Genomic DNA, 20581 nt, shown 5'->3' with positions numbered 1-20581 from the left:
AGAGAACTGTGGGGCTGGAATTTGGTGGCAACTGAGAAAAGGCACAGGAGTTCTTTTTTTTTTTTTTTTTTGAGAATTAAAAAAAAAATTGGCTGCACCCCATTGCATATGGGACCTTAGTTCCCTGACCAGGGTTTGAACCCACACCCCTTGCATTAGAAGGAGGATTCTTAACCACAGGGGAATCCCACGAGGGATTCTTTTCATTGATGGGAATGTTCTATATCTTCACTGTGTTGGTGACACAGGTACATACATTAGTCAAAATTCACTGAACTGTATACCTAGAATGCATGTATTTTACTGTATGTAAATTCTACTTCAATAAAGTTGATGTTTTTAATTTATTTTTAAAAAGAGTTTTATTTTTTTTGGTGGTGCAGTTTGTGGGATCTTAGTTCCTCGACCAGGGATTGAACCAGGGCCCTTGGCAGTGAGAGCACAGAGTCCTAACCACTGGACCACTGGGGAATTCCCAAGTTGATGTTTTTTTTTTAAGCTTTAAAAAGCCCTGTGACATGGCTTCAAGCTTGCCCTAGGGAGCAGAGGGGTGGGCCCAGAAGCCAATACAACTGAGCATAGCATCATACAGGCATCAGGGATACAGCAGTGCATACAAGGCCCTCAGTGTGTTGGCATCTCAGCGATTCTTCTGTGAACAGGAAGTCTGCTGGCTTGGTCTGAACTGGGGCTGGAGTTTTGAGATGAAGGAAGGTCAGTGATGAGTCAAGTTGGCAAGAAGGTAAGAAACAGAGGAAATTGAGGCTAAAAGGCCCTGACATACTCTGGGAAGAAAGTTTGCTCTTCCTGTTTTGTGGGGAGCCCCCAGAAAAAGCATGTGACCAGAGCTAAGAAAAATGAATGTAGAGCCAGCTAAGACAGGTGTCATACTCCATTAGTCTCTGGCTCTTTTCTTTCCATCCTTCTTCTTCCATATCTGCTCACCACCATCCAAAAAGCTGAACCAACCAGAAAAAAAATGCATCCTAATCTCCAATACCCCAGGCCAGAATAAGGATGTCCCTTAATACTGACAGCAAGAATGGGTTTTCCTTGGCTCCCCTTTAGACAATTACATGATTGAATATGAAATATATCTGCCCTTCCGCCAATCATCCCAGAGAGGTCTTCCCCACGCTCTAGCCCCAAGTTCTCTGCTACAGAGCATGTAAGGCAAGAGCCATCCATCCACCTGTGGAAAGGGGGAGATGCACCGCCACCCCGTCCGCCAACCTGTCAGCACACGTTACCTGTCCGCACTAACAAAGATGATCTCGAATTTCTGGCCTGCCTCCTTGATCTTCCGGTAGGACTCCACCAGGACCCGGGTGAGGCTTCGGCAGGGTGGACACTGCAAGAAATGGGTGGGAGCCTGTGGCCTCCGTCCTGCCTTCTCCTGCCCCAGTCCCAGTCACCGGCCAGCAGAGGCTGGTTCCGCAAGACCCACACGGGATGTGGAGCGCATTTCCAGTTTATGGAAGAGGCAGAAATAAATGTGCCTCTTGCGATGGTGATCTGGGGCCAGTGGGCAGCTGTTAAAACAGATCCCCGAAGGGAGCGTGGGGAGCCTCATTAGAATGGGTTAGGGGGACTCCCCTTTTTATTTATGTATTTTTAGGGAGAAGGACCTTCCTTTTAGGCCACTCCAAAGAAGTCCTTTTCTTGCTGCTATTACCATTCATAATAGCGAGCACTGGAAGCATGCCAGCAATGCACAAGGCCTAGGAGAGAGCAGGAATGCCAGCAAATGACACCTGAGCAGTCGCACCTCCAGAAGCCAACCCCAGCTAGTCTTGGTGGCAACATCACTGCTCCCTTCGGTCTGGATGAAAGAGGGAACCAGCACTCACCCAGTGTGCGGAGAAATAGACTCCCACGTGAGACCCCTCCAGGCTGCTGCTCTCCAGGGACTGCCCGTTATTTCTAAGCAAGGGCCCTGCAATGACTTCCCTGAAGGGTTTAGGTCCCCAGGGGAATTCCAAACCTGAAACAGGCAACATATGGCGAGAATGTTAAGACTCTTCCTTGGGGCCTCCAACCCAAGAGGCTTCCAGGATGCAGCGCGCAACAACTTTATCACCAAATGGTATTGGCTAACATATCCATAGGACTGGCAGCTAAAGCAAGAATAAAAGCAGGACTCATTCGCAGCAGAGCCCTACCTACTCTCAAAGCCATGGTTCCTGAACCTGCAGGATCACAGGACCCATCTCCTGGGGAGCTTTTGAAAAGTACAGAAGCCAAGGTTACCCGCCACCCCATGCCCCACCCCTATCTCAAGATCCTGGGGCAGGGGTGAAGATGCACATCCAAAGCAAGGCCAAATGATTCCCCAAGTAACTGTGATGATGGACAGTTGGGGAATCACTGCCTTGGGTATTAACCAAGTACGTATGTGTGCTCAGTCACTGAGTCACATCCGACTCTTTGCGACTGTAGCCCACCAGGCTCCATTGCCCACAGGATTTTCCCAGGCAAGAATACTGGAGCGGGTTGCCATTTCCTTCTCCAGGGGATCTTTCTGACACAGGGGTAGAACCCCCACCTCCTGCATTGGCAGGCGGATTTTTTACCACTGATGCACCAGGGAAGCCCATTAACTGTGAGTTTCTTCAATTCCAACCCTGGACTCTCAGTGGCTCCCAACTTTACATTTTAGAATCAGCCAGGGAATTTTAAAATCTGATGCTCCTGGGTCCCACCTCCAGAGATTCTGATCCAGCTGGTCTGGGTTGGGGCCCAGGGAACCAAGTGAGAGGAGAATTTCAGTCTAGTGAAAGGAAAGTGCAAAACCACTCGACCCAGATGGTTGACATTCTGATGACACATAAGCCCCAGGCAGGAAGAGCACGCAATATGCTCCCCGCTCAACAGAACAGCGTTTTCTCACAGGGTGGTCCAGAGACCACTGGCTCAAAATTGCCTGGAGTGGGTGGGGAGCAGGAGGGAGAAGCAGATCCTGGCTGGAAAAGCAAGTGGCTGATTCCACCCTGAAGCACATGGAATCAAAAATCTCTGGGGGTGGGGCTGGAGAAGCTGGGTTTTTAACAAGCTTCAGAGTTGGGGGGGGGGTGGCGGTGGGGCGCGCATGCATGCCTGTGTGTTTACACTCAAAAGACAGAGACTTGGTTCTATTGTACCTGCCTTGGTTTGTACTGAGGGCAATTGTTTGAAGAAGATGAAATTTTTACTGGGAAAATTTGTGATCAGGGCTGAACTCTGTAATTGGATGAATAAGTGAGGGACGGAAGATCTTATAGCCTTTGTATGACTCCAGTGCCCAGAGGAAAGAAACAGGCCCTGGACAGCCTCTGAGCAAGGTGACGAGAGTCACCCAGAAATGGCCATCCACCCAGCCGGTCAGGAAAACCAAGGCTTAGGATTTGGGCAACACCAAGGAACGAGGCTTCCCTGATGGCTCATGTGGTAAAGAATCTGCCTGCAATGCAGGAGACCGGGGTTCGATCCCTGGGTCAGGAAGATCCCCTGGAGAGGGGAATGACAACTGATACCAGTATTCTTACATGTATAATTCCATGAGGAGCCTGGTGGGCTACAGTCCATGGGTTGCAAAGAGCTGAACTCAACTGAGTGACTAACACTTTACTTTCACTTTTTCACTTCAAGAAATGAGGGGCGCTAGGGTCAGGAGAACAACACGGAGACTGCAACTTTGCTGTGGTAATATATATATTTTTAATTTATTTATTTTTAATTGAAGGATAACTACTTTACAACATTGGTTTGATTTCTGCCATATATCAACATGAATCAGCCATATGTGTACATATGTTCCCTCCCTCCCACCTCACACCCTCTTCCACCCTGCTCTAGGTTGTTACAGAGCCTCAGTTTGAGTTCCCCGAGTCATACAGAAAATTTCCATTGGCTATCTATTTTACATATGATAGTGTATATGCTTCCATGCTACTCTCTCCATTCATATCACCCTCTCCTTCCTCCCCTGCTACGGTAATATTTTCAAGAGAAATAAAAACAAACCCCAAACCACACAGGCTGCCTCTGATTGTAGAGGTGAGAGCTGCTGCTGAAACAGCAATAGAAGTCAGTAGCTGGGCTCAAGCTGCTTCTCAACGGCCTCCTCAGTCCTCAAAGCTAAACTTCCTTTTTCAGATTCCTTCTCCTTTGGCCCATGAATTAAAGCCCCCATGAGGGACATTCTGATCTCTGTAAAAACCTTAACCATGACCTGGAGAATACTATAATTTCATCAAGACAATATTCTCTAGCCAAATAACCCCGCACTCATGTATTTCCTTTCTACGCTCTCTGCCAGCAGGGAGGAGGGCAGGGTGGGGGGACACGGCAAGGTCTTACCCTCTGGGTCATCGCGGATCACCAGCAGCCCGTTCCTGCACACGACCTTCCCGGAAGTGGCGTCTAAGAATATGAGCGACGGAATGTTGGAAATTCGGTACTTGTTCCAAAGTTTAAGCTGTGAGAAGAAAAGTTAAAGAAGGTGGTTAAATTCAAAATGGCAGAGTTCTTTGGAGCCTCCTGAAGGGTAGACAGGCTGGAAAACATGAAGGTACAGATAAATGAATTACTGACTAAGAGCAGGGCTGGCTGGGCAAAAGGGACAAGAGAAGCTACAATCCCACTTATCCCTGAGGTCTGAGACAGTGGGGGGGACCCTGGGTCTGAGTCCCAACCAGGCTCAAGTCACAGCAGACGCCAACAGAAGACCACACTTGTCCTGGTGGTCTTTTCGCTCCTACCTCCCCCACAGGCACTGTCTCTAAGAAGCATACTGAAGATGGATCAGGCATTTTTCAAACACAATCAGATATCCACCAGGTGGTTGAGGCAGGAAGCGGGGCTTTTTATTGGCGACTCTCCACCCGATCAGCAGGCAGGTGCTGGGCAGTGTCCCCTTGGCTCCAAGGGAGAAGGGACGAGGGTATCCAACAGGTGATCAATACTGAAATCAGCCCCTCTCCCCACTTCACCAGGTCCCTGCAGAGGGAATATCAGTAGTCGCTCTAAGCGTGTGCCACTCAGCCTGCGAACACCCCAGCCAGCCCCAACCCTCAGTTCCCCATGCCACTCAAAACAATCCCTGGTCCTTGGCAGGTTCCTGCGGTCAGCTGTGCCAACTGTCAGAGGGCCAAGGTCGAAGAGGACCGAGGCTGAGAAAGCATGACAGCGACAGCCCAGGGCTAGCAGCCCAGCGTGTGCTGGCTCTTTGGTAAGCTCCCAGACATCTGGGTGGACGCTACTCAGCTGAGTCGCCAGGTACTCTGGAATTGAACTGCCAAGTCCAGAAAATGACATAATGAAATGAAACATCAAACGTAACAGTGTACCTCCAGAGAAGAAACAAGGGGAGACCACAGGATGGCCCGCTGGTGAGTCACCTGCAAGCCTCCTTCTGGGGATCTGGGGCCCAGACAGGAGGGCTGGCTGTGTGGGCGCTGGCAGAACAGGGCGTGGAGGTGTCAAGGGAAACGGGCATCAGCCACACACAGCAGACGGAAAGGCGTGTGTGGCTGTGATCATTGTTTTCAACTCAGTCCCAAGCAGCCAGGGAGTCAGGCAGGGTATCTATCAGACAAGAAATGGGAGGCTTCCCCTGCCTGTGGAGACCTGGGTCTTGGCAGGAAGTGTTGTGGGACCCCACCTTTAACTGGGTGGGTCCCCATTAAGGCTGCATGTTTTTCCCAGCCCCACATTTCCGATGGGCACCCCAAACCAGCCAGGATTTCAGATCAAGAGTGACTCTGCACACACATTTTTCAGTGACTGATTTTGCACTATCTTGAGAATCCTGATACAGGATTCAGAAGAAACATTCTGAGAGGTTCAACAACAAAACAAGACCATTCTACCGCTGGGATCAGGTTTATAAATTTGCTTATACCAGGATCCAGCCAGGTTAATTAAAAAAAAAGAGAGAGAGAAAGGAGAGGGGTGGGTATTAAAATTATCAGATTTTTCTGATTTAAAAAGGAATTATTGGAGGAGAAAGTAACTATGTAAGAAAATGAGAAACATAGCCACAAAATTTGAGATAAAAATCACCAATGACTCATCATTTATGAAAGCTTAGATGATTTTATATTTCCACCAATGGCAAATCAGAGCACCCATTTCCTGGTACTCTCACCAACTGTTATCACTACCATTGTTTTTTTTTTTTTTCCCCAATTGGATAGGAGAAAAAAAAAAATGATGCCTCATTTTTTTTTTTTGCTCATCTTTATTATACTTACTGATGTTTAGGAGATATACATATATCTCACAATTATAAATACACTGCTTTTCCCAATACGTGTTTTTTTTTTTTTACAAGAGTGCTGAAATTCATTCAACAGATATTATCTGAGCACCTACTATGTGCCAGCCCTGGTCTAAGCACAAGGGATACAAGAATAAACAAAGCAGGGACATTTCCCTGACTTGTGGTCCAGCAGTCTGGTGGTTTAGAATCCACCTGGCAATACAGGAGCCACAAGTCTGACCCCTTGGTTCGGGAAAGTAAAATCTCACATGCCACAGAGCAACTAAGCCTGCACATTACAACTAGAGAGCCCACATGTTGCAACGAAGGTCCTGTGTGCTGCAACTAAGACCCGATGCAGCTACAACATAATATGAACATATATATGAATATGTATTATACATATATATACATGAAAATAATTTCAAGCACTTATACGTAATGCTGGGTGGAGCAGTACACGTTTTAGTGAGTGCTCTGGAAGGAATCTTTGAAGAACTGGCATTTGAGCACAGACCTCAGTAATAGCATGTGCAAATGGGGGAAGGCAAGGGTGGATGCAGCCAGACAGTCAGGGGCCACAGTGAGGCCAGAAGGGCACTCACAGACAGGATGTTTCAGGTCCTGTAGACTGGTAAAAATAATGGAATTTTATTCTAAGCATACAGTCAGCGCTCCATATCTACAGGTTCCTTATATGCAGATTCAACCAAGTATAGATCAAAAATGTTCAGAAAAAAAAAAAAAATCAAGAAAGTTCCAAAAATCAAAGTTTGAATTTGCCAAGCACAGGCAACTGTTGATATAGTCTTACATCATATGTATAACTATGTGTGTTATATGTACACTGTATTAAGTATTATAAGCAATCTAGAGATGATGTAAAGTATACCTGAGGATGTGGTATATGTAGGTCATACGCAACTACCACACTATTTTGTATAGGAGACTAGAGCATCCATGGATTTTAGTATCTGTGAGGATCCTGGAACCAATCCAGGATACTCAGGGCCAACTGTAATAGGAAGCTGCTGAGGGTTAAGGCGAGTGGTGCAAGCTGGTTTATCTTTTAAAAGGTCACTGTGGCCACTGTGAACAGACAGACATCAGGGGAAGACTAGCTGGGAGGACCACTGCCAAGGGCCCGGGCAGGAGTGGAGAGCAGTGACAAGGACCTGGGCTGTAGCAGCACAGAAAGTGAGGACATGGCGGTGCATTTTGAAGACAGTCAATAGCGGAGGTTGACAAATGGATGCAAGGAAGGTGTGAGGGAAAGAAAAAGGTCAAGGGGGTACTGTACTGTGGCTTGGAGGCTTGAGCAAAAACATGTCAAGGAGTTCCACTAACCATGATGAGGAACAGTGGCAGAGCAAGAAGTTTGAGAGGGGAAAAATCAAGATAGAAAAATCAAGATGTTCTGTCTTTGAGGTGTCTATTAGACATGCAAGTGGAGATTTCAAGTAAGCACCTGGTTTATAAATCTAGAGTAGGGACTTCCCTGGTGGTACAGTAGTTAGGAACCCACCTTGCAATTCAAGGAACACAGGTTTGAGCCCTGGTCAGGGAACTAAGCTCCCACATGCCACAGGGCAACTAAACCCACACAATGCAACTACAGAGCCCCCACTCTGGAGCCCGTGTGCCACAACTAGAGTCCATGAGACACAGCAGAAGATCCCACGTGATGCAACGAAGATGCTGCATGCCTCAACTAAGACCTGACACAGCCAAACAAATAAGTAAGAAAAGTTACTGTTTAAAAAATAAAGAGATAAAAGAAAGCCAGGGACACCCATGGCAGGCTGAGGAGTGATGAGAGACATAGGAAAAAAGGGGGACTCTGGTGTCCCAACAGGCAGGCATGGAAAGTGTTTGAGAGAGGAGAGTGTAGGTCACTGGGTCAAATGCTGCTGAGCTGTTGAGCACAATGAGAATAGAGAACAGACCGGAGGTCACACGTGATCTGGTTGGGGTTGGCAGGAAGGTAGTCAGCACAGGGGTGAAGCTGACAGACACACTGGAATGAAGAGAGACAGCACCTCTATCCAACACACACGCCTACAGTGGGCCTGGGACCCAGACAAGTCCGGGTACTCCTGCCAACATGCGAAACATCAAGAGGAGAACAACAGAAAGAAAGGTTATAAAAAGAGAAGAAAATGGCAGATAAGGGGCCGAGGCAGTGACTACAGGCAATTCTCTTTAAGAGTTTTGCTGTAAAGGGAGAAAAGAAATGGGATTGTACCTAGAAAAACACCTGATGAGGTCAGAGGGAGGGTATTTTAAAGATGGGAGGTACAGTGATATCAGGCTTCCCTGATGACTCCACAGTAAAGAATCTGTCTGCAATTCAAGAGCTGCAGGAGACGTGGGTTCGATCCCCGAGTCGGGAAGATCCCCTGGAGGAGGAAACGGCAACCCACTCCAGTATTCTTGCCTGGAAAAAATCCCATGGACAGAGGTGCCTGGCAGGCTACAGTCCATGAGTTCGCAAAGAGTCGGACACAACTGAGCGACTAAGCACAAGTTACTGTCATATCATATTTGCTTGGGATGATCTGTCTCAGGTTGTAGTATCCTGGTTACTCTGCTCTGAAACTGTGCAGGAGGCATAGGAATGATCATTCCAGCCATGTTCATTTTGATACCTGAATCAGAAAGAGAACCTCGTGTTAGAAAAGTCCCACAGGTCCGCTTTGATGATTCTTTTATGCCATCTGGAAATGCGCTAAAGAAATGATCACCAAGATTCATCTCTGTACCTTTTCAAGTGTGGGTGACATCTCAAGTCCACTCCAGGTTTCCAAAAAGCCCTCTTAAGACTCTGGTTTCATAACCATTTTGGGGTCACAGTCACTGTTGATGATAAAAGTTACATACAGATTTTTTTCCCCAGAGGAAGATACCCATATATGAAAAAGTCTGTAATTTCATAGAGTTTGTGAATTTCTTGAAGCCTGTGATTAAACCTGTCTGATTCTAAGAGCTCTATGGACTCCGGAAAAAGATCACTTTAACAGTTCACTTTAGTACATGGCTTAACCTTGATTCAACTGGGAGAACTATGATATTACCTCATCTTTACTCTTGTGAATATTTCCTCTAATAAGAATCAGCATTTGCCTAAACTCTAAGATGATGAAATGGTGAAAGGCGGGATGTTAAAACCACACAACATGCGGCTGCTATCTTCCCCAGCTAATTCAGAGCTGAGTACCATCGGTGGTCTCTGATTCATCCCTTTGCCTTCAGGGTGGTGAAGAGCAGAACCACCTAGGACAGAGTGCTAATGTCACTTTTTTATTAAGGATCCTCAAGAAATGAGCTCAAAGTCCTCCTTGGTATGATGTTAGAGCATTTAAATACAGTCAGGAGCATAAGTGCTTCTACGTTATCTCCAAGTTCTCCTTGGGAGGAAAAAAACGGTGGTGGAATAAGTCAACAGGCTTCAGAGGGGCTGGGTTTCCATCCTGCCAGGACATCTCAATAGATGTCAGTAGGTGACACAGTACTACACCTTGGGCAGGTCACACCTGCTGGCCGAGCATGGTCATACACACATCACAGGATGAATACGGAGCTTAAACGAGGTAACGTGTGTGGAGACGCTCTGAAAACTAAAGCATTACACACATGGGACACATCATTAATATCTGAATCAAATTTATGCTTATTTCCCCCTTGTCTTGTCAGCATCCTTTTCAAAAAACATTTTCCTGTCAACTCAATTTTAAAGTTAAATCAATCAACCGTAGGGTAGGCTGCATATAAAACTCCTCAGAAATCGGGGGATTTCCTTCTGTAGCCAGTGGTCTTTCTGCCATAAGCACTTTCTACAAACACATACATATTTGGGGGCCAGTTTTATGTGGTCTGATGTCTTCCCTCCTCCCCTTTTCCTTTCGTCCACTTCCCATTTTGGATTTCCAGATTTTAAGGGGCATCTGGATATTTATTTTTTAAGCTGACGCTCTGGATTTTGCTTTTCTCTCTTAAGAGAACTCTGACCCCGCGTCTGATTCTGCTTGAAAGTGTGAAATACCATACAGTCTGCTACCAAGGAGCGTAGGAGGGAGACAAGCTGAGTCAGGAGGTTCCCGTCCCGGCGCCTGGACCAGGGAGGTGGACTGAGGGCAAGAACTCCTTCCAGGTGGTCAGGGGAGAAAAGACGAAGAGCTACTGAGCAGGCTCGTCAGAAGGGCCACAGTGACCAGCACTGCGGCAGGCAGGAGAGACCCCGTGACTTCCATCCAAAGCCTGCTCTCTCTCCAGTGACTGTCCTGGCACAGCGTCCACCCAGAGTTCATTTCCATGCCACATCCCACCTCCTTCCACAGCTACCCAGAGGCCAGGCAACCCCGAGAGAATGGGTTCCCAGCAAATGCCCAGAGCCTAGAATCCAGAAGCAAGGCAGCAAAGATGAAACAGACAAAAAGAAACAGGAGACAAGATTAGCTCAACTTGGCCCAAAGCAAAAAAAGGATGACAAACCGGGCTATCGGGTTACTTAACAGTTCCCATTCCTCAGCCTGGCGGCTGGTTCTGGTTAGCAACCCAAGGCTGTGGTTAGAACTGTTGTCCCAGGAATGTTGTCCAGAAATGCTGTTACAGTGACCCACGAAACTACGAAGCAAAAATCAAAAGGGATGGGATTGGGAACTGGTAAACTGTAAAAATGCAGACTCTGAAGCCGAGCTGATCAGAAACCCTGGCGGGATTAGTCAGCACTCGCGCTTGCCGCAGGGAAATGCCACCCGGCCATTTCTGAGAAGCCCCAGCTCCTGAGGGTAATATGGAATCCGCCTCTCATTTGGAGGCTTGGGTCTTACACTTGACTGGGGGACTAAGTTTTTATTTCTCAACAGCTGCTGTGAAACTGTGGGATCAAGCCAAAGCTAACACAGATGGTGGATACATCAGCCGGCCCCCTGGCAAGGTCAGCCGGAACCTTCTTAGGCAGACCTCACCCCGGCCCTTCCACCGAAGGTTGGCCACAGTCAACACCATCCTCTTAGTAAGTAGTCTGTGAAAACAGAGCCTCAAAAGTGTCCCCACCCCTTCTCACCAAACACAACCACAGCCCATAACACGTGCAGAGTCAAAGGGAACCCCCCCATCCCAGGTCCTACTGCCCAGTGTCAAGATGGCGTGGACACTGGAGGTTGCTCTCCCAGGCTCGGGAGCCCAGGTTCAACTCTGCTCCTGCCACTTGCTAGTTGGTGACCTCAGGCACCTTTCTTAGTTTTCTCACTTGCAAAATGGAGATGACAGCACCTACATTTCACTGGGCTGTTGTGAAGAGTAGATGTGTAAAGTGTTTAGAATAGGGCCAGGGACTTCCCTGGCGGTCTGTTGGCTAAGACGCCAAGCTTTCATGCCAAGGGGCTCAGGTTTGATCCCTGGTCGGGGAACTAAGATCCTGTATGCCACATGGCAGAGCCAAGACAAAAAGGAATAGGGCATGACCCCAATTAGGTACTAATAGGCGTTAGCTTCTATTGTTGCTGTTGTTATTGTTATTCCAGGGCCATTCTAAACGCTCTACTGGGACCCTGTCCTCATATCCCCGGAGTTAAGACCAAGCCTTGCTTCTGAGGCAGGAGTCCCAGTGTGTGATTTGGCCTAAGATTGCAGTCCCCCAGCCTGGTACAGCAGCTGGCCAAGTACAGTGCTTGGCACACGTTACCTGGTTCAGTAAACGATGGTGAGCAAATGGAGAAATGATTGAATGGAAGGAAGGAAGGAAGGGAGAGAGGAAACTCTGTGGACAGGCCAGCTAGACTGGCTGCCCAGCGACACAGTCAAGTTGAGACATTTAAAGGGCTTCTTCCTTGTGCTTTTGGGAGACTTGGAGAGGCGTTCCTTATTCTCTTTAAACTGCAGAACACATCACTCAAAGCCAGTGCTGATGGAATTGGAGCTGGTCTCCCTTTATCTAACAGTGACTCTGATCCCCTCCCTTCTCCAGCTCTCCTTCTGCCTGGAGCCAACACAGAGAAAGGACTGGCGAGATCAAGGAAGAGGTGAGGGTGGGCTGGACTGGGCTGGGGTGATTGGAACCTGCACCAGGTTATTGAGAAATCAAAGTCCTCCCAGCGGACGCATCTCTGAAACTAGATTAACAATCAATTTCCCCTTCACTACAGCTGTGTTCAGAAGGAGGCCCTGTGCCCTAAGGGTCGTAGAGCAAGAGGTTTACAAAATAACACATCCACGCCACTTCTCTCAAAGGGCTAGGTGTGAAATATACCACACACCCTCCTGGGTCTGTCTCTGCTACTCTAGGCTGTAGTGAAAGAGAAAGACTAGAACTGGGTAGAAGAGATGTTAGAAATTTACTCTTCGTTTCCCCAGATCTCAGAATGGTAAGTTTTCCAGCTGATTTACCTAGGTGGGCTGTCCAATCCAGCAGAGACTCATCAAGTGTGAATAACACTCAACACTAATCAAAGCGCTGCACGGGACACAAAGCGGGTGAGATACCAGGCCTGCCTTTAGGAACATTACTGTTTAGAAGTAGAAAATGGTAAAAATGGTCAACGTTAAAGCTATTTTACAGCTACTTCTGTACAGGCATTAACACACAGCAACTGCCAGGAGAAGTGAGCAAAAGGGGCCAGAAGGAAGCCTGGCTCCATCCTAGTTTAGGGAACATGCCAGGAACAGCTCTGTGTGTTCAATCAAACACGCTTAACTGTTTCAAACATCCTCCATGAAACCACTGTGATTCCAAGCAGGGGCAGCCCCATGAACCAACAGCTCTGGGCTGAGTTTGGTCCCTGTGGGTCACTCAAATCTTTTTTCAGTACTTCTGTCTATCAGAGCACAGTATGGTGTAGGTGAAATGGTTAAGAACATGGTTCTGGAGCCAGAATGCTTGGGTTCAAATCCCAACTCTGCTGCATGCCTGCTGGGTGACCTGGGACAAGTTTCTTCACCTCTCAGAGCCTCTAATTCTTGAGTAAAGTGAGAATAAAAATAACCTGCTCCATATTGCTGTTGTTAGAATGAATTAATGATTAATACACATATAAGACTTAGAACACTGCCTGATATACAACGAGTGCTCAATAAATGTCATAAATGTATATATTCTTTTTACAAGATATTTACACTGCTGGTATTACCATATGAAAAGAAATAAAGTCAATTGATAACTGCAAAAAAAAAAAATGTCATAAACGATGATGAGGTCTAAAGAGGACACTGCCATTTTTCCTTGACACCAAGTGGAAAAATGTGCTGACCCCACTAACTCCATGTAGCACCCAGGTCAGCTGTCGTTTCTCATTCCGGCAGAGGAAGGATGGGAGAAATAACTTCTTACACCTTGTGTCATTTTGGGACACCTGCAGACAGAGGACCCAGGCCAGGAGACAGCTGTACAGAGTTGTCTTCATTGTTTAGTCATTAAGTCGTGTCCGACTCTTTAGTCCGTCTGTAGTTCCTCTGTCCATGGGACTTCCCAGGCAAGGATACTGGAGCAGGTTGCCATGTCCTTCTCCAGAGGATCTTCCCGAACCAGGGATCGAACTCGCGTCTCCTGCATTGGCAGGTGGATCCTTTACCACCGTACCACCTGGGAAGCCCACCCGGCAGAGTGAGTGCTGCCTACTCCCAGCCTGGTGCTGTGGGAACATGTTAAATTCGTAACAGCCTCACTTTGCTCTGTAAGATACTCTTTTTACAGCAGAAATCACACTGCTGCTAGTATGAGGTGGCGGATCTGATATGCTACTCCTTCCTTTTATCTCTTTATCTAAGAAACGTCTATCCTCGTCAGAGCCAGCCGTCCACCACATACACCTCATGAGGTGACAGCAAACTCTGCTTCCATCTTAACTTGTCACTCCAAAGTGCTGTCAAAGACCTGCCGGTTCCTAGGATGCGGGGTACACACTGTGCTTCTTTTAGGGCCAACACAGAACAACCCCTGCCCCTTCATCCTTCCTCCGAGCTGACCTCTGTGTTCCAGGGCCCCCGATCCTCACTGCAACAGCACAGGAGGGAAACACATGCAGCGGCTGGGAGCACAGGCTCCACAGGCAGCTGGCCTGGGTCTGAATGCTGGCTCTGCCACTTGGGCAAATTACACAGCCTCTCAAGCCTCACTTCAGTGGCAAGATGGTGGTGTTGTGCCTACTTCCTTGAGTTACCGTGAGGATAAGTAATACACATGACATGCTTAGAACCTTCCCTGGCATACAGTAAACACTCAAATGAGAATGCTTCTAATGTGTGTCCTTCCAGATTCTATTGGTATGGAATCTGATGAAATCTTTCTGATGAAAGTCCATTTACAGCAACAAACCCTGCACATAATCAAACTCCAAGAGCACTTAATAAGCAGCATTCCACTGCTGCTGCTGTTGCTGCTGAGTCACTTCAGTCGTGTCCGACTCTGTGTGGCCCCATAGCTGGCAGCCCACCAGGCTCTGCCTTCCCTGGGATTCTCCAGGCAAGAACACTGGAGCGGGTTGCCATTTCCTTCTCCAATACATGAAAGTGAAACGTGAAAGTGAAGTTGCTTAGTCGTATCTGACTCTTAGCGACCCCATGGACTGCAGCCTACCAGGCTCCTCCGTCCATGGGATTTTCCAGGCAAGAGTACTCGAGTGGGTCACCAGTGCCTTCTCCAAGCATTCCACTACTATACATAAAATGGATAACTAACAAGGACCTACTATATAGCACAGAGAACTATATCAATACTTTGTAACAACCTATAAGGGAAAAGAATATGAAAAAGAATATCTGTATCTATCTATAACTGAATCACTTTATTATACAGCTGAAACCCAACTATATTTTTAAAAATTCTTAAAAAATAGAAAAAGCAGTGTTTGACAATAACAATCAGGACACCATAGGGCCACCACTCCCTGCCAGGGATGGGGCCCAGAATAATCCACACAAATAAATACAGAATGGTTTATAAGAGACCTCCTGACAGAAGGTAAGCAGATGGACTCTGATGAAGGAAGGGGGAGCAGAGGAGGCTCTGCTTCTCCGGCAGTGGCTCTGGGAGGGGCAAAAGCTCCCCTTCTTCACATAAACACAGACACTTTCCAGACCAGCATCCAGCCCGTGGATCCTTCTTTCTCCTAACTGGAGAGTGGCAGAACAACTAAGAAATGGCCACTAAGTCTAACCATGACCACCTGGGACAAAAGGGGCTGATGGTGGCCACGCTGGCGGGCATGAGAAGACATTTAATGGGGACTTCCCTGGCAGTTCAATGGTTAGAACTCTACAATTTCACTGGGGGGTGGGGGGTGGGGTGGGGTTGGGTTCAAACCCTCGTAGGGAATTAGTATCCCACAGGCCTGTGTGGTGTGGCTAAAAAAAAAAAAAATTAAAAAAGAAAGAAGATAAACATTTAAAAAGTGGTATTTCATGTGTTTTGGAGACCTGGGGCCTGGCTGCCAGCTCCAGCAGTGGGCTGCAGCTTTGTGACTCTGGTGACGAAGCCACAGTGGGTGGTCATGAAAGAAGTTGCGTCTGTCTACAACTAGCAGTTAAGAAGTGCTCTAAGACACAGTGGCCAGGGCCTCTATCTCCTTTCCTCCTGGGAGTCACTCACCAGAAAAGTCTGCTACTAAATCTCCTTTCAGAAAACTGCACCTTCGGACTGGCTTCAATCACCACCACCAGCAACAAATGAATGAGACAAGCAATGATTACAGGGAGTTCCTTGGTGGTCCAGTGGTTAAGACTGTGCCTCCAAAGCTGGGGGCTGGAGGTGGGGGTAGGTGGGGAGGTGGTGGAAGGTTCAATCCCTGGTCAGGGAACCAAGGTTCCTCACCTTTGAGGTACAGCCAAAACATTAAAAATAAATTCAAAAAAAATTTTTTTAAAAAAGGTAAAAGCTGGGAAAAATGATGCCCACAAATATAAAGACAGAAGATGCACATGTTTTCTTCTTACTCTTTCAAAAGTGCTAAACTGCAAAATATTTCCTGATCCCTCTCACTCACCTCGGGCTTGGAGAGTCCTGGTCCCCAAACACTTGGAACCTGGTTCCACTTGCAACACCAATTAAAGAGGTTCATTGACTCTGCCACACAACTTCCTGCTGTAATGACTCAACAGGCCAGGAGATGAGCAGTTGCTGAGAGCACAAAGGGACATATGGCTGCCAAGTTCTTTCTGGCCGACACCACAGACGAAGAGGTTGTTCCGCTTCCCCGTGCTGCAGTTTCACAAGCTGATGGAGGGATTTCCTCAAGCCCCATCTGGTATGAAAGCCTCTACTGGGCCAGAGTGGTTTGGAACAGCAAGGGGGTGGCTAAGAATGACAGATGCCGGCAAGGAAGCAGAACTAAAGAAGGGGGCCCGGGAGTTTTCAGAGGAGAGAGGACAAGGAGCCAGAACTGGTTTGGAATGGAAGAGACCGCATCCCGAGGCCATCACTTCTGAGTGGGGACAGGGTTTTTGTGGTTTGTATCATGGTGGAGCCCCCCTCTGTTGACATTCTTAGGAAAGTCTGCCCACATTCGCTCTGAGCAGTGTGTTTTTGCTGGAACACTGGGCTCTTTGGGGTCTGCCACCTCCTTTGAGAAATGCGTCACCTCATAGGTTCAACCCAGAATGTTTCAGTTCATACCAAAGAGAAATAAATTCTGGGGGGGAAAAAAAAAGGTTAAAAACAAAACAAAAAGGAAAGAGAGGAACTGTAGCAATAAGGACTTTGGGAAGGAGAAGGGCTGTTCCTTGTGGGTTTGAGGATTCTGTTGGCAGAAGCTGCATGTCAAAGCAGTGGTATCTCCCACTTTCCGCACTCCTTAGCAAAAATGGTAGATGCCATCAATTCATCCCCCCACAACCATGATTCAATACAAAATGTAAGGCCATCAACTTTAGGAACTGGCTACAGTTGATAAAAGGATTCTTGCCAAAAACAAAACAAAACAAAAATGCCAGCAAGGTTTTAATTTTAAAATGTTTTAAATAAAAACACAGGGAATTCCCTGGAGGCCCAATGGTTACAACTCTGCTCTTCCATTGCAGGAGGCATGGGTTTGATCTGGTCGGGGAACAAAGATTCCGAAAGCCACACATGCGGGCTGGTCAAACAAACAAACAAACAAATAAGATTAAAATCCATACTAACAAACTGTCTTCATCTAAAATAGGCCTTCCCTCAGGAGACGGTGTTAGTGCAGATTCTGGCAGGAGGACAACAGAGCTCCCCTAGCCTCCTTAGTTCTGGGTTGGCTGACAAGCTATGACCTTTGAGCTCCAGGTTCTGATCCTCTACTGACTCTCAAACTCAGCACTTTCATGACAGACATATCCGTCACAGATCAACTGTCCACAACTGAAACCCGCAGGGCCAGGTACCACAGTGAAAAGATCCAATGAGAGAGAGAGAGAGGGAGATGTCACAGATTATGGGAACAAGAGAACTGAAAGATGTGAGGTGATCAAGCAAGTCAATAGCAAAAGCGATCCCCACCCTTCTAGAATCCTACTGCGCTCATTCTTTCAGGGCTCAAAACCAAAGGCCATATTGTAGCTCTTTCATCTGACGACTCCCTCCAAGGCACGAAATCTTACGCTGCTTTTGCACGTCAGTGCCTTGCACCTGGCATGCACTCAATACATCCTGATGACCACGACAATGATGACGACAACGAAAATGAGGGCGATGTTCAGGCCAAGGAAGTACGTTTACCAGCTTCTCACCTTTGACTCTATAGATGCAGCATGAAAAACAAGCAAGCTGGTATTTTGTTCTCATGTATTCATCATGGTTCCTAAACAGCTGCTAAATAAGTTACTATCCAAAAAAGAAAGCAGGCAGATAGGTTCAGAACTTTCCTCGGCTTCCAGGAGATCAGGAATGCGATTGTTAACACCTATGAACCCGAGTGCTGTAAATTACAAGTCAGCAGGGTGAGCGGGGTTTCCATGTCCTCTCTCCCAGTGAAACAGGGGCCGGAAGTATGGCTTGTGAGAATTTCAGAGATGTTTATCATTTCAGCAACATCCGTACCTGCTCTACTGTGGAGCTATTAACACTCAGCACATTACTCCTTTCAATTTCCTATTTGATTGTTATTTCATCAGGGTTTTTTGTTTGGTGTTCTTTGGTGTTTTTCTTTTTTGCCCTGGCTGCACAGAGAGCTCTGTTTCTTGGCAGAACTTTCTGAGCGCCCCGTTAAACCCCTTGTTACCACTTTCCTGCTTCAGGAAGTCCCCACGGAGCCAAATGACAAGGGGAGGAAAAGAAACATTTACAATGATGTGAGAAATTCCCAGTCAGGAAAAAAAGATCAAAGAGGATAGGCATAAGGGCCCATTCTGCCAGGAGTCAGGCACGTGAAGGCCCGCCATCAATTGGGCTGGATTGGTCCATGATGGGAACAACATTACCTCACTGGGAACCCAGTGAGCCAGGCTCCTCCGGAGCTCTGAAGCCAGGGTCAGCCACACTGCCGTGTGCTCCGGACCAGCTGTGTCCTGAGCAAAAAGACTCATACCAGACACAAAGCTTGCTCACCGTGCTGCAAGATGCCTTTATATAGAAGTGGAGTGTGTGGCCTGCATTGTTCCCCTCTGTCAGCTCTTGAAATGAAAGGGTTCCACGGCACAATGAAATAAATAACAGCAGGGAGAGAGAAGGAGGGAGGTAAATTGTTTGGAAAGTAGAAGACAGGGTGGAAAAGATGAAATTCAAGACAGATGTGTGAGAGCTGCAAACATATGTCCTTGAATTTATGCATCCAAGTGATTCATGTAGAATAAGAAAGAGCTACAGACCCTATACAGAAATAAATATGGGAGTCAATACAGAACAAAGTATTACATCCCTCTATTCTTACAAAGAAACATCCGTTCACATCGCTCTCTCTGCTAAATAAAGCTGTCATAAAACAGGGTGAGTGAAGGATCTGAGATGAAATTATTAATTAAGCCAAGGGTCTCTACGCTCTCAGCAGGATGTCAACCACCACCAATTTATTTCCAATGACTGAATGCTGATGTCTTATCTCTGAAAGGTATGGTCGCTGTTTGCTTTAACATCAGCAGCATTTTAAAAATTAGCTGTATTTGCCAAGTTAATGTCTGACCATTAAAGAAAAAAAAAAAATCAAGCAGGAAATTTAGATGGGCGTTTCCACAGAAACACAAAAGTCCAAGACACTGGCCGGAAAGACATTTTTACAATGCAGTGTTAGTGTGTGTTGTTTAACTTCTAAACAGCTAACTCCAAGGGGCCACCACACAATTGGTTCCAAATGCCTCATTCTGAGGGAAAAACACACAGGCAGCCTGCCTCGCTGCTTAACGGCTCTTGGTTTGGGACTTCAGATGGTAACAAGAAACACTGAAAACAGCAGGAAGGCCCCGGTTGGTTGTGAAGTGTCCTGGAGAAACGGGGGTGAAGCAGAGTCTAAGGATGTGATGCAGGGGGCGGGAGGCAGCTGAGTTCCCAGATCGGTCAAGGTCATGCTCGGCAGGATGTCAGGCCTCTACCCTGCACAGACCTGGGTGCTCATTCCACAACAGACATTTCTCAAGCACCTAAAACCTACCAAGGACTTCCCTGGTGGTCCAGTGGTTAAGACTCTGTGCTTCCATTACAGGGGGTGGGGGTTCAATCTCTGGTGGTGGAACTAAAATTCCACATGCCGCATGATGCGGCCAAAAGAGAAAATCAATTAATTAAATTAAATAAAACTTACCAAGTATTTATGCCAGATGCTGTGGGGATACAGAGGTTGAGGACAAAGGTCCCTGCCTCCAAGGGAGAAAAGGAGTCTGGTGAGTTCCTGGACCTGCTCACCATGTAGACATTCCACCTGGATGCCAGTCCTTGTCCTGCTCACCCCCGCTACCGTCCCCGCAGCAGGGACCCCAGGGACATGTCTGGTCTCTGGTGCCAGCCTCAGGCCACAGGTGACTGCAGCAGGTGCGGACACTTGACCTGAGACCATCCCCACTTGCTCCTGGGAATTTAGAAAGTGAACACAAAGTTGGATTCAGTAAGGGCAGAGCTCCCTGACCAGAGATCTGCAGAGGTTAGAGGAGATGCCATGTTGATCTTCTCAGTCAGTCCTAGGGGCAGCCGGATCCCCACCCCACACTGCCTGAGTCCCTGGCCTCTGGTGACAAACTGCCTTGTCCCTTTATCCCAGAAGACACACAGCAATCACTTTCTAAGTGTGGCAGGGATGTGAAAAACATGAAGTCGTCTAATCAAAGCTATGGTTTTTCCAGTAGTCATGTATGGATGTGAGAGTTGAACTATAAAGAAAGCTGAGCACCAAAGAATTGATGCTTTTGAACTGTGGTGTTGGAGAAGACTCTTCAGAGTCCCTTGGACTGCAAGGA

General features: G+C 47.2%; 1 protein-coding gene across 3 annotated transcripts in view; it reads right to left on the bottom strand.

Moving 5' to 3' along the window:
• NXN (nucleoredoxin) overlaps window positions 1-20581 on the bottom strand; it is a 161818-nt gene that overhangs the window by 20603 nt on the left and 120634 nt on the right. Inside the window, exons 1-4 of one of the 3 annotated variants that reach the window (XM_070478815.1) lie at window positions 16219-16308; window positions 4339-4456; window positions 1851-1984; window positions 1251-1351 (exon numbers count right to left, since the gene is read on the bottom strand). In XM_070478815.1, coding sequence (XP_070334916.1) covers window positions 1251-1351; window positions 1851-1984; window positions 4339-4456; window positions 16219-16293 — 428 coding nt within the window. In that variant the 5' untranslated portion in view covers window positions 16294-16308. Of the gene's footprint in view, window positions 1-1250; window positions 1352-1850; window positions 1985-4338; window positions 4457-4739; window positions 4806-16218; window positions 16309-20581 lie in introns of those variants that run through there. The other 2 variants (XM_070478817.1, XM_020915443.2) reach the window with 2 other exon arrangements.

The sequence above is a fragment of the Odocoileus virginianus genome, chromosome 17 (assembly GCF_023699985.2).
Source record: "Odocoileus virginianus isolate 20LAN1187 ecotype Illinois chromosome 17, Ovbor_1.2, whole genome shotgun sequence".
Lineage (NCBI taxonomy): Eukaryota > Metazoa > Chordata > Mammalia > Artiodactyla > Cervidae > Odocoileus > Odocoileus virginianus.
This window is presented reverse-complemented; position numbering and strand designations above follow the sequence as displayed.